This window comes from Lynx rufus, unplaced genomic scaffold (genome assembly GCF_022079265.1).
Source record: "Lynx rufus isolate CCGP_SWC_20201006 ecotype Redwood Valley unplaced genomic scaffold, mLynRuf1.p SCAF_11, whole genome shotgun sequence".
NCBI classification, from domain to species: domain Eukaryota; kingdom Metazoa; phylum Chordata; class Mammalia; order Carnivora; family Felidae; genus Lynx; species Lynx rufus.
This window is the reverse complement of record NW_025814825.1, coordinates 15,829,043-15,842,837: the sequence shown is the minus strand read 5'-3', so window position 1 is coordinate 15,842,837 and position 13,795 is coordinate 15,829,043. Positions and strand designations below refer to the sequence as shown.

Here is a 13,795-nt window from a genome sequence, read left to right as displayed (position 1 = left end):
TAAGTTTGTATCTACTGTTATTCCCTCATCTCCAAGCAAAGGTGTTTAGCATATAACTCAGATTCATGCCTGCTAAGATCAGAATGTTTCTGAATCTTTTCCATTCCAAATAATGAAACTCAGAAGTCAAACTTTCATTAAAAATCACTATGTCAAAAATGCCTAATAGCAATGAATACAATCAACAGTAGGAACTACAGTGTTATAAGATGAAAAGTCAAAATCTCAATTGTAAACACTTTTATATTAAAAAAAAAAAAAGTTGCTCCTGGAATCAGTTAATTTTCTTTCCTACCAAGAGGATTATTCTGCTTAGCAAGAGAAGAATGTTTTACTCACTTAATAAATGCTGGTGGCATATCTCTCTTCAAAATCTGATCTTCAGTGGTTTGAACAGTCTCTTTTCCAACCTACAGGAGAAAAAGATTCACAATTCAATAATAAATTCTCAGACCTTTAAAAACTTAAACATATTGAAACATATACTTTATCATTGAAGTTTCCGGATTCAAAGAAAATTTCTGGATTTTTGAAATTATCAAGATAGTTCCCATATATCCTTCCACAATATACTTGGATAACAATATGGGATACAAACAATGTACCACCCCTTGTTCAGAGTAATTCATTTGAAGGCACCGCGGAGCACAGTAAAAAAAAGAGATACACTCATCTCTGAGATATATGAATATATGTTTAATTGACAAACTACTTTATCTTTTTTTTTAAGATTTTATATTTAAGTAATCTCCATACCCAATGTGGAGCTCAAACCCACAGCCCCAAGATCAAGAGTCACATGCTCCACCAACGGAGCTAGTCAGGTACCCCTATATCTCTAATACAGTACATGAAGTACAATGAATCAAGATAAGTAAGCTAAATGTCTATACAGGGGGGGAAAAAAACATAGTACTGGAACTGAAAAAAAGTATAAAGCAATTATGATGCTGAAACTAGAAACCAAACTTATGAAAATATACAACTTCACCATTAATCAAATAAATTCACACCAGGGGTGCCTGGGTGGCTTAGTCAGTTGAGCATCTGACTCTTGATGTCAGCTCACTCAGGTCACGATCCCAGCGTCCTGGGATCAAGCACCATCTCGGGCTCTGCATTGGGCATGGAGCCTGCCCCTCTCCCTTGCTCATGCTCTCTCTAAACTAAAAAAAAAAAATTTTAATTAAAAATAAATAAATAAATTCAAACTAAAGCAACATGATTTTCCCCTAATTATAGATCAACTTTTTAAAAAATAATATATAATGCTGAATGCTACAATGGAATAGTTTTATACCCTTCTAATGGCAATGTAAACTGGCATACTCCATTTGGAAAAGCATTTACTAGTATGTGTTAAGAGATATGAAAAGTCATATCTAGGAATTCCACATAAAGAGAATATACACTATAAGCAATAATACCAAATGTGGTAATAACAAGATTCACAAAAATATTCACTATCATGTTAGTTATAAAAGCCAAAACATTTTTTAAATAACTTATCCAACAACAAGGAACAGCTAAGTAAATTAGGATAGAGTACTACAGAGCCATTAAAACAATGGTTATAAAGACTCAGCACTACATAATAATTTTTCTGACATTATATTTCATTTAAAAGGAAGAATAAAAATAATAAATACACTATGATTACAACAAACCAGAAAAATCCATATGTATGAAGCAAAACACTGAAAGAATACAAAACAAAATGTTAACAGTGATTATAATGATGCTTAGGAAATTCTGTATCTGTATTTCCTCTTTTCTAACCTTCTGAAATGTGAATATACAATTTTTATAATTTAAAAAGTAATATTAAAATGTTATTCTGGGTTATTTAGATGCAATTATTTCCTACCTAATAACTGTAGTAATTATGTCATTTCATATAAATCTTCCAAATAGTAATATCTAAAAATATAAAAATATATCAAAATATTAAAAGCCACACTAACCAGATTACGTGCATACATATTTATTATATCACAAATGGTACACATACTCACTTTCTTCAAAATTATTCCTCTGTAGGGCTTGGATGTCAATTTTTCTTTCACTACAGCTATATCACATACTCTAAAGTACTCTAAAGAAAGGTAAACTTGAATATAGTAAATGGTGAAATCCACCCATTTTACCAATATAAAGCTACATAAAAGTGCTAAATCATAAATATAAACCACAGTTTAATGCAGAAATCTGTTATTTTTTTTAAATCCAGAATGGAAAGTATCTCAATCCTACCATTTAACTGTTTAACTTTTGATTGAGTTTAAAGAAAAAAAACAAGTAAGAAAAATCCCTTAGTGCACAGTAAATCAGCTAAAGAAAATAATACAATAAACTATTCTCAGGGAATACAAGTCATGCATAAGTTAATGAATACAAGTTTTTTCTCTCAAGTTAATAGCTCAGAAAAAAGCAAAAACACATATACCACTGTGTAATAGCCAGTGCTTTTGTAGACAATAGACTGCCTGTATCATAATAAAAGCCTTTCAAATCAGCAGCTGGTTCTCTAGAGTTTCTCAGATCAAAACATGACAGAATATTTCCAGATGTATTGTTCACTATATTTTCCAACTAAAATCAACCATTCAAAAAGCTGTGGGCCATGATTTCATGAAATAAAAAATGAAGTTCAGCAACAAAGTCACTAGTTCATACTGAGTATAAGGGCCTAGAAGGATATTCATATTTAGACACATGGAGATTTCTTTTATTTTACACACACAGAGACACAGCAAGGGAAGAAGAGGAGTGAGTTCCTCTTATATCTCCTTTAGAAAACAGTTATTCAGCTGTTATTCAGCATTATGAAACATTTATTGAGTACAACTACATAAGCCAGGCACTGTTCTAGGTATTGGGGCTAGAGCAGAGAGTAAAAATAAGCCTCCTGCCCTCATGGAACTTATATTCTAGTAGGAGTAGACAGAAAGTGCACAAGTACATAAATACACAAACAAAATCACCCCAGATAATGGTAAGGATGATGCTATATAGACTATAGGGTAGGAGTAGAGGGTTCCTACTTTAAAGAGTGGATAAAGAAGACTTCTCTGAGGAAGTAACACTGGAGTTGAGACTCTGAAGCTGAGAAGGAAGCCTCATGGAAGAACTGGGAAAGAACACTCCATAGGGAGAAACAAGACAAAGACCCGATGGCAGGAAAATTTGAGTATATCCAAGGAAGCTTAAGGAGGCCAGAGTGGCTGAAGTTCAGTGAGGGGAGAAGGTGTGGTGGTGATAGGGCTGGATAAGAAGGCAAGGGCCAGATGGCAAAGAGCCTTTTAGGCTAGGTTAAGATGTGTGGAATCTTTTCTAAATACAGTAAGAAGAAGGACTGCTAAACAGGAGATTGAAATGACCTGATTTTCTTTTTAAAAAGATATTTTTGTCTGTGATGTGGCCAAGTGATCTTAGTGGGTAAGGGGAAGCAGGCTGACCAGTTAGGAGGCTACTGCAGTCATCCAGCAGAGAGATGACAGTAACTTAAAATAAGACATGAAAGTGGAAATGGAGAATTAGCTCTTTTGGAGGAAGAACTAATAGGACTTGCTCTTGGACTGCAAGGAGTGGGGGATGGGGAGTAGACCGAGGGGTGGGGGGGGAATCAGAAATGACTTCTGATCAATTAGGTGAAAGGTCTTTGAAGGCAGCAATGCTGGAAGGCTGATATATGGCAAAGATTTACCCTCAAAAAATAAAACAATCATGGGGCACCCAGATGGCTCAGTCGGTTAATTGTCCAACTCTTCGTTCTGGCTCAGGTCATGATCTCACAGTTTCGGGAGTTTGAGCCCCACGCAGCAGGGAGCTTGCTTGGGATCCTCTCTCTCCCTCTCTCTCTGCCCCTCCCCCACTCATGCTTTCTCTGTCTCTCTCAAAAAAATTAAATTTAAAAATTAAGATAATGTTTTTAAAAAAATAAATAAAAATTAAAATTAAAAATAAAGCAATCATGAGTACACCCAGCAAAACCATTAAAACAGTTTTACGAATAGCCAATAACCTGACCCTGGTGAAGGTAATTACTAAAGAATGAATGAATTTTACTTAAATATTTTATTTCTCTTTTCTAAGGGTAGGGGTAAGTGGGGAAAGAAAAGTAAATAATAAAAATATACTCAAAGGCTACTTATCCAGAAGCTTTTTTTTTTTTTTTAAAAAGGCATGTGGTTCCAGAGCCTGTGCTCTTCTTTTTTGGTGGCAGGGAGATGGCGTGGAAGGGCAGAGGGAGAGAGAGAATCTTAAGCAGGCTCCACACCCAGCACAGAGTCCAATGCGGGGCTCAATCCCACCACCCTGAGATCATTACCTGAGCTGAAATAGTCAGATACTCAACTGACTGAGTCACCCAAGCACCCCTTAATTTACTATTCTAAGCTGCATTCATACTTGTGGTGACAGTATCCACAGTCACTCCAATCTTCAATATACTCAGTCCAGAATTAAATTAGGTACAATAAATAAATGCTCCCGTTTTTAAGGCAAAACACATAAAGCATGACTGTGTAGAATAAATGTCATCTTCACTTGAGGAACTGATTTTTAGCAATGCTGTCCAATAGAACTTTCTGTTATGATAGAAATGTTCTTTTTGAACTGTCCTACCCAATACAGTAGCCAACAGCCACATATGCCTATTGAGCAGTATGGCTTGTGCAACTGAAGAAGTAAATTATTACTTTTTATTTAATTTTAATTAATCTTAATTTTTTAATTAAGATTTTATTTTTCATTTATAGCATTTTAAGTTCACAGCAAAACTAAGGGGAAGATAACAGATTTCCCATACACTCCCCGCTCCATACAACAGCCTCTCCCATTATCAACAACCCACACCAGAGAGTACATTTGTTACTACCCATAAACCTACCATTGACTACATCATAATCACCCAAAACTCATAGTCGACATGACAACTCACTCCTGGCAACCACTAATCATGTCACTGTCTCCACAGTTTTACCTTTTCTAAAATGTCGTATAGAATCATCCTGTATGTAACCTTTATCGATTGGCTTCTTTCAATTAATTTTAATTGTAATTGCCACATGTGGCTAGTGGCTACTATATTGCACAACTCAGGTCTATGGGACTTTCACTGTCTCCTAAAACTGGTCTTCCTGACTCTAGACTTCCATCTTCTAATTCACTCTTCACACAGCTACTAGATTAACCTTCATTTTTGCCTTTGCTGCATGGTCTCTTCACAAAACAAAGGAGCTGGGTCTGCAAAGACAGAGTTGCTAGATGGAGAAGAGAGGGATCAGACAGTCCAAGCAGAAAGGAGAGAACAGGCAAAGGCTCCGATGTATTTGAGCATATGGTTGAGTAGACAAGAAAAACAGGTTGGTGTGGCCTCAGCAAAAGAAATGAGGCTAGAAAGGGAAGCTCCAGTCACCTTGGGAAGGGCTTTGTATGCCAAGCAAAGACAGAGAAGATTATGTAACTTAACTTGCCCATTTATTCAAAAGTTGTCATCCTCTGTTCTAGATCTTTCCAATTCAGTGTTGTATCACTGAAGTATCAAGTCAAGAATTTCCAAAGAAGCCAGTTTCTAAAGATATGCAGGATCAGAAAAGCATCTTCTATTTGTGAACAGCTGGCAAAGTCTATCTAGGAGAGCCAAGATAAAGCTTCACATTTTTTAGGCCATCAACCAGGAAATGTACTTTCCTTCTCTTTCCCCACACTATCAAAACAAAACAGCTTTTTTAGCATCCATCTTTTCCAAACAAAAAGAGTAGAACAATTAAGAAAGGGATTAATTCACAAAATGCTCTTTGTTAACTAGCAGGAATCTTCATGGCTTGTGGAAAACATTACTCCTGGAGCCCTCAGCCTTACTGTAGGGAAGCACATGATTCCTAATACAAGCTACACTTTGCAAACAAGCAGGTCAGTAATAATTTGGACAAATGCTTCTCGAACCTGTGCAGCACCAGTCATCAAAACACTTAACTACTTGAGTAGTTAAGCCAAATGTTTTTACTACATACATGTTAAGAGCACATGCACAGGAATTTAGTGACTTGGTTTCTAGTTACAGCTTAGCTAATAAATAGTCATGTATGGGGGCACCTGGGTGGCTCAGTCTGTTAAGGGTTCGACTTCAGCTCTGGGTCATCTCAGGGTTCGTGACTTCAAGACCCGCGTTGGGCTCCATGCTGACAGCTTGGAGCCTAGAGCCTGCTTTGGATTCTGTCTCCCTCTCTCTCTGCCCCTCCCCTGCTTGTACTCTGCCTCTCTTTCTCTCTGAAAAATAAACATTAAAAATAAACAAATAAATAAATATATGGTCATGTATGTGACCTGAAATGAATCATATAATTACTCAAATATTTCTTCTCAACTATGTGATCTCTTTCCTTCCTTGTCTACTGTAGGTTGACCCAATTACCTTTTAGCTCTCTGATAAAGGAAATTTACCTTTAAGTTTATCTTTTCTACCTTCAGTCTTCATTTACCACTTCAAATTCTTTTTAGGAACAAGGCAAGGTATGAAATGATTAATAAATGCAAAATTTAAAAGCTCTCACTTCCTGTATATTTTATCTATACATTTTATGATTGTGAGGTTAAAGTTGATGTCTGATTTTTTAACCTTAAAATAAATCATATTCCCTCTGAAAAATAAATGCCCATAGTTAAAGGGTACAAAGCGGGGGAAGGGCACCTGGATGCTCAGTCAGTTGAGCATCGGACTCTTGATCTCATCTTGGGTCTTGATCTCAGGGCCGTGAGTTCAGGCCTCATGCTGGGCATGAAGGGTACTTAAAAAAAAAAAAAAAAAAAAAAAAAAAAAAAAAAAAGCAGAGAAAAGAATGCCAGAATGCCAAATAGGTCTTAATTATAAGTTCTGAGGTTTTCCAGGTGAGCATTTAAAAACAACCCTTTCAAAGTAATCTAACTTTATAGTAAATACATTTTATTACTTCCAAGCTTTGTTCCATTGCTGAAATTCAGACTTGTTGGTTCTATTCACTGCTAAAACTATTTCTCTTTTATTTTCTTCTTCAGAGAATTGCCTCTAACTCTTGAGGCCCAATTCCCTCAATTCAATAAACAGGCAGTAAGTGCCAACTATGTGTCCGCTAGGTGGTAGGAAGAGAATGAGATAAGAAATAAAGCATCCTTAGATAAAATGAAATAAGGGTAGTGAATGAGTAAGAGGCCTGGGGGCATTTTCAGGGGGCTTGGCGGGAAGCCCTGTTTCTTTTGAAGAGCTCTTACTTTGTTCAGTAGTTAATTTAAATATCTTTTGTTCAATATGTGACTTTAGTTCAAAATTCTATGTGAGAAGCCTTTTGTCTTCTGCTGTTGTTATTATTACTCCTTTTATCACGACCCACTCAATTTGGTTCAGTAATGTACAGAGATTTGGTTTCTTTCCAGCGAAAGAAAGAAAGAAAGAAAGAAAGAAAGAAAGAAAGAAAGAAAGAAAGGAAAAAAAACTTGGCTGGTTCAAGTCATTACCCAGACTAAAAGTATGTTAATGTAGATGTCTCCCTTAGCTAGCCTAAATATAAGAAAACAGAAAGACAAAACACATAACAGAATTTGTGTTAGAGATTTACACAGTATAAGTGGTAGCCATAGAACATCAGATTTAAAGGGTGCAGGGAGATGGTAATCAACAGAAGTCCCTAATGTATTTTATTTTTATTTTTATTTTATTTATTTTTTTATTTGAGAGAGAGCTAAGAGGGAGGGGCAGAGAGAGAGAGGGAGAGAGAATCCCAAGCAGGCTCCACCTTGTCAGCGCAGAGCTGGATCGGGGCTCAAACCCACAAACCGTGAGATCCATGACCTGAGCTGAAATCGAGTCAGATGCTTCACCGACTGAGCTACCCAGATGCTCCCCTAATGTATTTAGACAAGAAAATGCAAACAATGAAAATGTAAGCCAAATGTACACTTAAAGTTACAGTAGGCCAGCCATGGAGCCAACTGATGGAAACCAACTGATTGTGACCAGACAAGGGAATGTGCACAATTCTGCCTGCACTTAGTTTGGCTCAAATCTCTGTTTCTGTAGTATAGCTATTAGGCTGATCAATCCATTATACTGAAGGGCCATTCTGATATGCAGCTGTGTCCAGTACCATGTCTATGTCATAAAACAATAATAATGTATATGCCCACCATCAGCAACACTTTTGCTTATTTTCCTGCAATAGTGATGGATTTATGATCCACCCACCCCTCACTGTACCTTTTGCATTATTCACAGATGATATACTAGAGTCAGGTGTTTAAAAAGCCATATATCCAGAAAAACAAGGACTCTCTAACCTACTCTGATTTCCAACTCACTCATTTAATCAACCACTCATTGAGTACTTCCTATGTGGTAGGCACTGTGCACAACATTGTGTGTGATGGCAATATAAAAGTAAGTGGGATTCAGTCCTTGCCCTTCACAGAAAGACAAGACAAATGCTTAAACTAATCATTGTTACACAGTGTAATGCATGCTCTAACGGAGTCACATCCAAGCTTCAGCTCTGCATCAGTGATGTAGAAGAGGTTTCACAGAGGAAAAGAAACTCTAGAAAGGCTGATAAGAGTTCTTCTCCAGGAGTAATGGGATTTGGGGAAGAAAGAGCTTTCCAGCAGTGGAGCAGCTATGTGAAGGTATGGCCAGTTCAAGGAACACAGGTCCACAAGGAGGAGATATAAAGAAGATAGGAAATTGGAGTAGCAGAAAGGGACCACATTAGGGAGGGCCTTGTGTGCAGTGGACTTAGACTTTATTCTCTAACCGATGGGAAATTATTTAATGGTCCTAAGCAAAAGACATTATTAGGTTTGCATTTCAGTAAGAAAAATTCAGCAGCAAAAATAAAACAAAGGTAAAAACAAAACAAAACAAAAAAAACTAGGATGATCAGTTCATTTGTTAGTTCATTTATTCAATCAAATATTTATATAACATACCATGTGCCAGGTATTATAGACAATAATGAAGAAAACACATGTGGCCCCTAATCACACAGAGCTTAGAGTCTCAGTGAAAGTAAACTAAAGATAAACTAAAAGCAGCAGCAGTATGGATATGGATCTGAAGGCAGATTTAAGAGGTGCATCTATGTGACATTCCACGTGGAGGGTAAGGGAGAAGTCTGGAATGACTCTCAGGCTCCTGACTCAAATGGACTTGGTAGTATAGGTAATATAGGAAGAGAAAACCAGATCTGAGAAAGAAAATCATGACTACCTATGGGATGTTGAGATGGAGATAAGCACTTGCTCAATAAGCAACTGAAGAGATGGTTCCTCAGTTTACATGCCTAGGCTGAAGAAACAGAGTAGAGCTGGTAGAAAAGCAAGCTGGTGAAAAGAGCTGAGAAGGAAATGTCTGAAAACAGGATGTGTGGAATGGTAGAACTATGCCATGAAAGCTAAAGAAATACAGAGTTCCAAGAATGTGAAAGAAGAGTCAATAGTGTCTACTGCCATAGTTAATGGTTTCAGTATATTCAGAGAGTTGTGCAACCGTCACCATAATCATTTTCTGAACATCATCATCATCCCATACAGAAACCATCTGCAGTCACTCCTTGTATTTATCCCCAAACCTTCTCCACCCCATCCAGCCATAGGCAATCAGTAATTTACTTCCTGTCTCTACAGATTTGCCTATATTTGATACAAATGGAATCACACAGTGTACAACATTTAAAAAAATTTTTTTAATGTTTATTTATTTTTGAGACAGAGGGAGACAGAGCACAAGTGGGGGAGGGGCAGAGAGAGAGGGAGACACAGAATCTGAAACAGGCTCCAGGCTCTGAGCTGTCAGCACAGAGCCCGATGCAGGGCTCGAATCCACGAACCGTGAGATCATGACCTGAACCGAAGTCGGACACTTAACTGACTGAGCCACCCAGGAGCCCCAGGATACAACCTTTAGTGACTGGCTTCTTTCCTGTTGGAGCATATAGCGGTATTTCATTGCTTTTTATTGTCAAATAATATGCCATTATACGGTTATACCACATATTTTCTCCCAGTCTGTGACTTGGTTTCACTTTTTTGATGGTGTCCTTTGTAGCACAAAAGTTTTTAATTCTGATGAAATTCAAGTTATCTATTTGTTTTCTTTTGTGGCTTGTGCTTTTAGTATAGTATCTAAGAAGGCTTTGCATGACCAAGGTCATGAGGATTTATTCCTGTTTTATTCTAAGAATTTTATAGTTTTAGCTCTTACATTTTAGGTCCACAATCCATTTGAAGTTAATTTTTGTGTATGCTAAGAAAATGGTTATTATTTTCTTTAAAGAAACCAAGAATGTTGATAGGCTGAAGGAAAGGAGGCAGGAAATAAGACGTTGATTATAAAGCAAGGTCTCTAAAGAGGCAGGGACAGAATCTGGAGAACAGGTAGAGACACTAACATTTACCAGGAGGAAATCATCTCTTCCTCAGAGACAAGACGGATGGTGAGTGAAGACAGAGACATTAACTGTAACTGTGGGGCCTGTGACCTATATCTTCTTAGGAATTTACAAACAGTTTATTTAAGGATCTAAGATAACTTTCAGTCAGGAAATCTGTTTAATTTAATTTAATCCACCACTTTCCAATTTCTTAATACCTACCAACCTATGATGGAATTGGGATTTGTAGGATATACTTAGGAAAACAGTCATCTAGGCCACGAGTTACAAATTAGTGGCCTTTGTGCAGAGTTGGACCAACGGTAATTTATGTTTCGTCCACACTGTTTTTAAGTCAAGAAATTTCATAAAGATACAAATTTATGAAACTCTTGACATACTAGAAGATTGGCCACATCAGATCTGCATTTCAGCAAAGAAACAATTTGCTAGAACCCAAATATCCTATATAGGGAATATACTCTCTGTACCATTCCCTATAATCTTAATATCCAGACCATTTCACTCATTTATGTCAGTTCCTGGTCTCTGTGGATATCTAGGTTTATCATTCCCACATTAGGCAACCCTCTCAGTGACTACACAGAGTGAAAATTCCTGAAGCCACTCTTAGAAATTCCTTATCCAAGTCCCCTCTAAATATTTTGTTATAAAAGTGCTCTTCTTATGAGAGCTGTGAGAAAGACTGAGGGAAGTATTTATGTCAGGAATGACAAAACGGCAGTGTATGGGCCCGGTGTAATCTACAGACCTATTTGACAGGCACGGTATTTTTTTAAAACGGAAAACTTCACATTAAAAAGAAATACAGATTTCCAGATTTTATTGGATATCAGGAAGATCTGGTAACACAAGACTCTGTTTCCATATGGCAACAATAAGCTGGAGATAGTAGCAGTCTTCTTCAATCAGGTCCTACATTTTTCAATTTACCACAGTCCCTACCACTCCCCAGTGTCCTCTAACTGGTCTGATTCACACATTTACACATTTGGTTGTGCAGGCATCTGAGTTTGTGCCACCTGGTTTAATAAAATCATTCAGTTCTTATATTTTTTTAGTATTTATTTATTTTTGAGAGAAAGTATCGGTGAGGGAGGGATGGGGGGTGGGGCGGGGGGACAGAGGATCTGAAGCAGGATCTGCGCTGACAGGAGAGGGCTTGAACTCACAAACTGTGAGATTATGACCACAGCCAAAGTCGGGATGCTCAACTGACTGAGCCACCCAGGTGCCCCAGACAAAATCATTCAGTTCTTAATTAGCACAGTACACAAGGCGAGATTCCCAACATCATGAGTGTCATGGGAAATTCTACTCATGCCTCAGCTGTTTCACTAAGGAAATATCCCCCTCTCCCCCAAACACATAGCTACCTCAAAAAAAAAAAAAGAAAAAAATGACTAGAAGGAAACAGCATGGAAAGTTGAATTTCAGGTGATTTCTCTTTTCTTCTTAATCTTTTCCTGTACTTTCCAGATTTTTAAAAAATGACTATGCATTACCTCTATAATCAGAAAAGCAAACTAAATTTCTAAAATGTGTCAACAGGGGCACCTGGGTGGCTCAGTTAGTTGAGCATCCACCTGCAGCTCAGGTCATGATCTCACAGTTCATGAGTTCAAGCACCCATTGGGCTACCTGCTGTCAGTGCAGAGCCCGCTTCGGATCCTCTGTCCCCCTCTCTCTCTTCCCCTCCCCCGCTTGCACTCTCTCTCTCAAAAATAAATAAAACATTTAAAAATAAAATGAAAAGTGTCAACAATATTCTTGGTAAGGGGGCGCCTGGGTGGCTCAGTCAGTTAAGCATCCATCTCTAGATTTTGGCTCAGGTCACAACCTCACCATTTGTGAGTTGGAGCCCTGCATCAGGCTCTGTGCTGACATTGTGGAGCCTGGTTGGGATTCTCTCTCTCTCCCTCCTTCTCTAGTCTTCCCCTGCCTGCACACTCTCTCTCTAAAAATAAATAAATAAACTTTAAAAAAATATTCCTGGCAAGTAATAATCCATAAAGTAATGAGAAACCACCAGTGCCTAAAAGGTTCATATTTTGACCAACTGCTGAAAATTGAATTTAAATGTGCACCAATGATAACACAATCACATGGGATAAATAGTAGATGAACCATGTCAGTGGCAAGTTCTAACCTCAAGCAGGCTTATTTGATGCAACATACTTTCCTTAGAACTAGTGTTAAGCTGCCTAGGCAGTAGCCTTTTATTCTAAACCAATTTAAGATTGACTGTATCAGTTAAGGTTAGATAAATGTTAACAGAGCAGCCTGCTCACCAGATTCATATTTATGAAGATGCTGTGGGCAGGCTTCCAACTGGCAAATACTAGATTCTCTCCCTCAACTCAGTACTCTTCTGTACGCGTCACAAATACTTACACTTGTGCTCTGGATGGCCACTAATTTAACAACAAAGCAGGTCTCCAGCACAGTGAACTTCTCGCCACCACCCGCTTTCTCCCAGCCATCTCAAATAAACACAAAATATGCTCCTTTCATTTCACGGAGAATTTCAGAGTAAAAAAGAATTTGGCAATCTAACCTAAATGCATCACTTTAAAAAGGAGGGTCAGGGAGGTAATTTCTCTAAAGAAGTTGCAGAACATGAATGTAAATCCAAGCATCTTGGCTCCATTTCCTGTGTTTTCAGGTATACTTCCTAACTTGCAAGCAAGACATTAAGTGACAAATATTCCTACACTTGTTTACAGCATATCAAATCCTACTTAAAGGGATTTCCCTTTTGTTTTGAAACGTGCATAAGCAAATACTACATCACATAAAGTTCCCCCAATTCTCACCCTTTAGTCCTGCCTTTAGTAAGAGGAGAACAAGCAATAATTACAGGAAAATAAAAGGATGGTTTTTCATTCAATCTGCTTTAGTTTTTCTAATTTTTTTTTTAGTTATTAAAAAGATTACTTAGGGGCGCCTGGGTGGCGCAGTCGGTTAAGCGTCCGACTTCAGCCAGGTCACGATCTCGCGGTCTGGGAGTTCGAGCCCCGCGTCAGGCTCTGGGCTGATGGCTCGGAGCCTGGAGCCTGTTTCCGATTCTGTGTCTCCCTCTCTCTCTGCCCCTCCCCCGTTCATGCTCTGTCTCTCTCTGTCCCAAAAATAAATAAACGTTGAAAAAAAAAAAATTTAAAAAAAAAAAAAGATTACTTAAACAGGAACTCCGTACTAGTCCCACTAGTCTTATAATTAAATAACTATCGCATATTCATAAATACTGGTGGGGAGGAAAAGATCATTGCATGATCTGAATATAATCTTTAGCAGATGCTTCAAGTAAAGAACAAATTCCACTGGGGTCAGGTCTGACACACAATGACTGATAATGTGCTCAGAAAATAGTGCCA

General features: G+C 37.8%; 1 protein-coding gene and 1 long non-coding RNA gene across 3 annotated transcripts in view; one reads left to right on the top strand and one right to left on the bottom strand.

Moving 5' to 3' along the window:
* LOC124506920 (uncharacterized) overlaps positions 1-13,795 on the top strand; it is a 74,954-nt gene that overhangs the window by 6,611 nt on the left and 54,548 nt on the right. The gene's annotated exons all lie outside the window — the stretch shown is intronic.
* The window catches only part of VCL (vinculin), a 109,896-nt gene that overhangs the window by 73,922 nt on the left and 22,179 nt on the right, over positions 1-13,795 (bottom strand). For both annotated transcript variants that reach the window (XM_047072976.1, XM_047072975.1), the window contains exon 2: positions 340-410. In XM_047072976.1, coding sequence (XP_046928932.1) covers positions 340-410 — 71 coding nt within the window. The remainder of the gene's footprint in view (positions 1-339; positions 411-13,795) is intronic.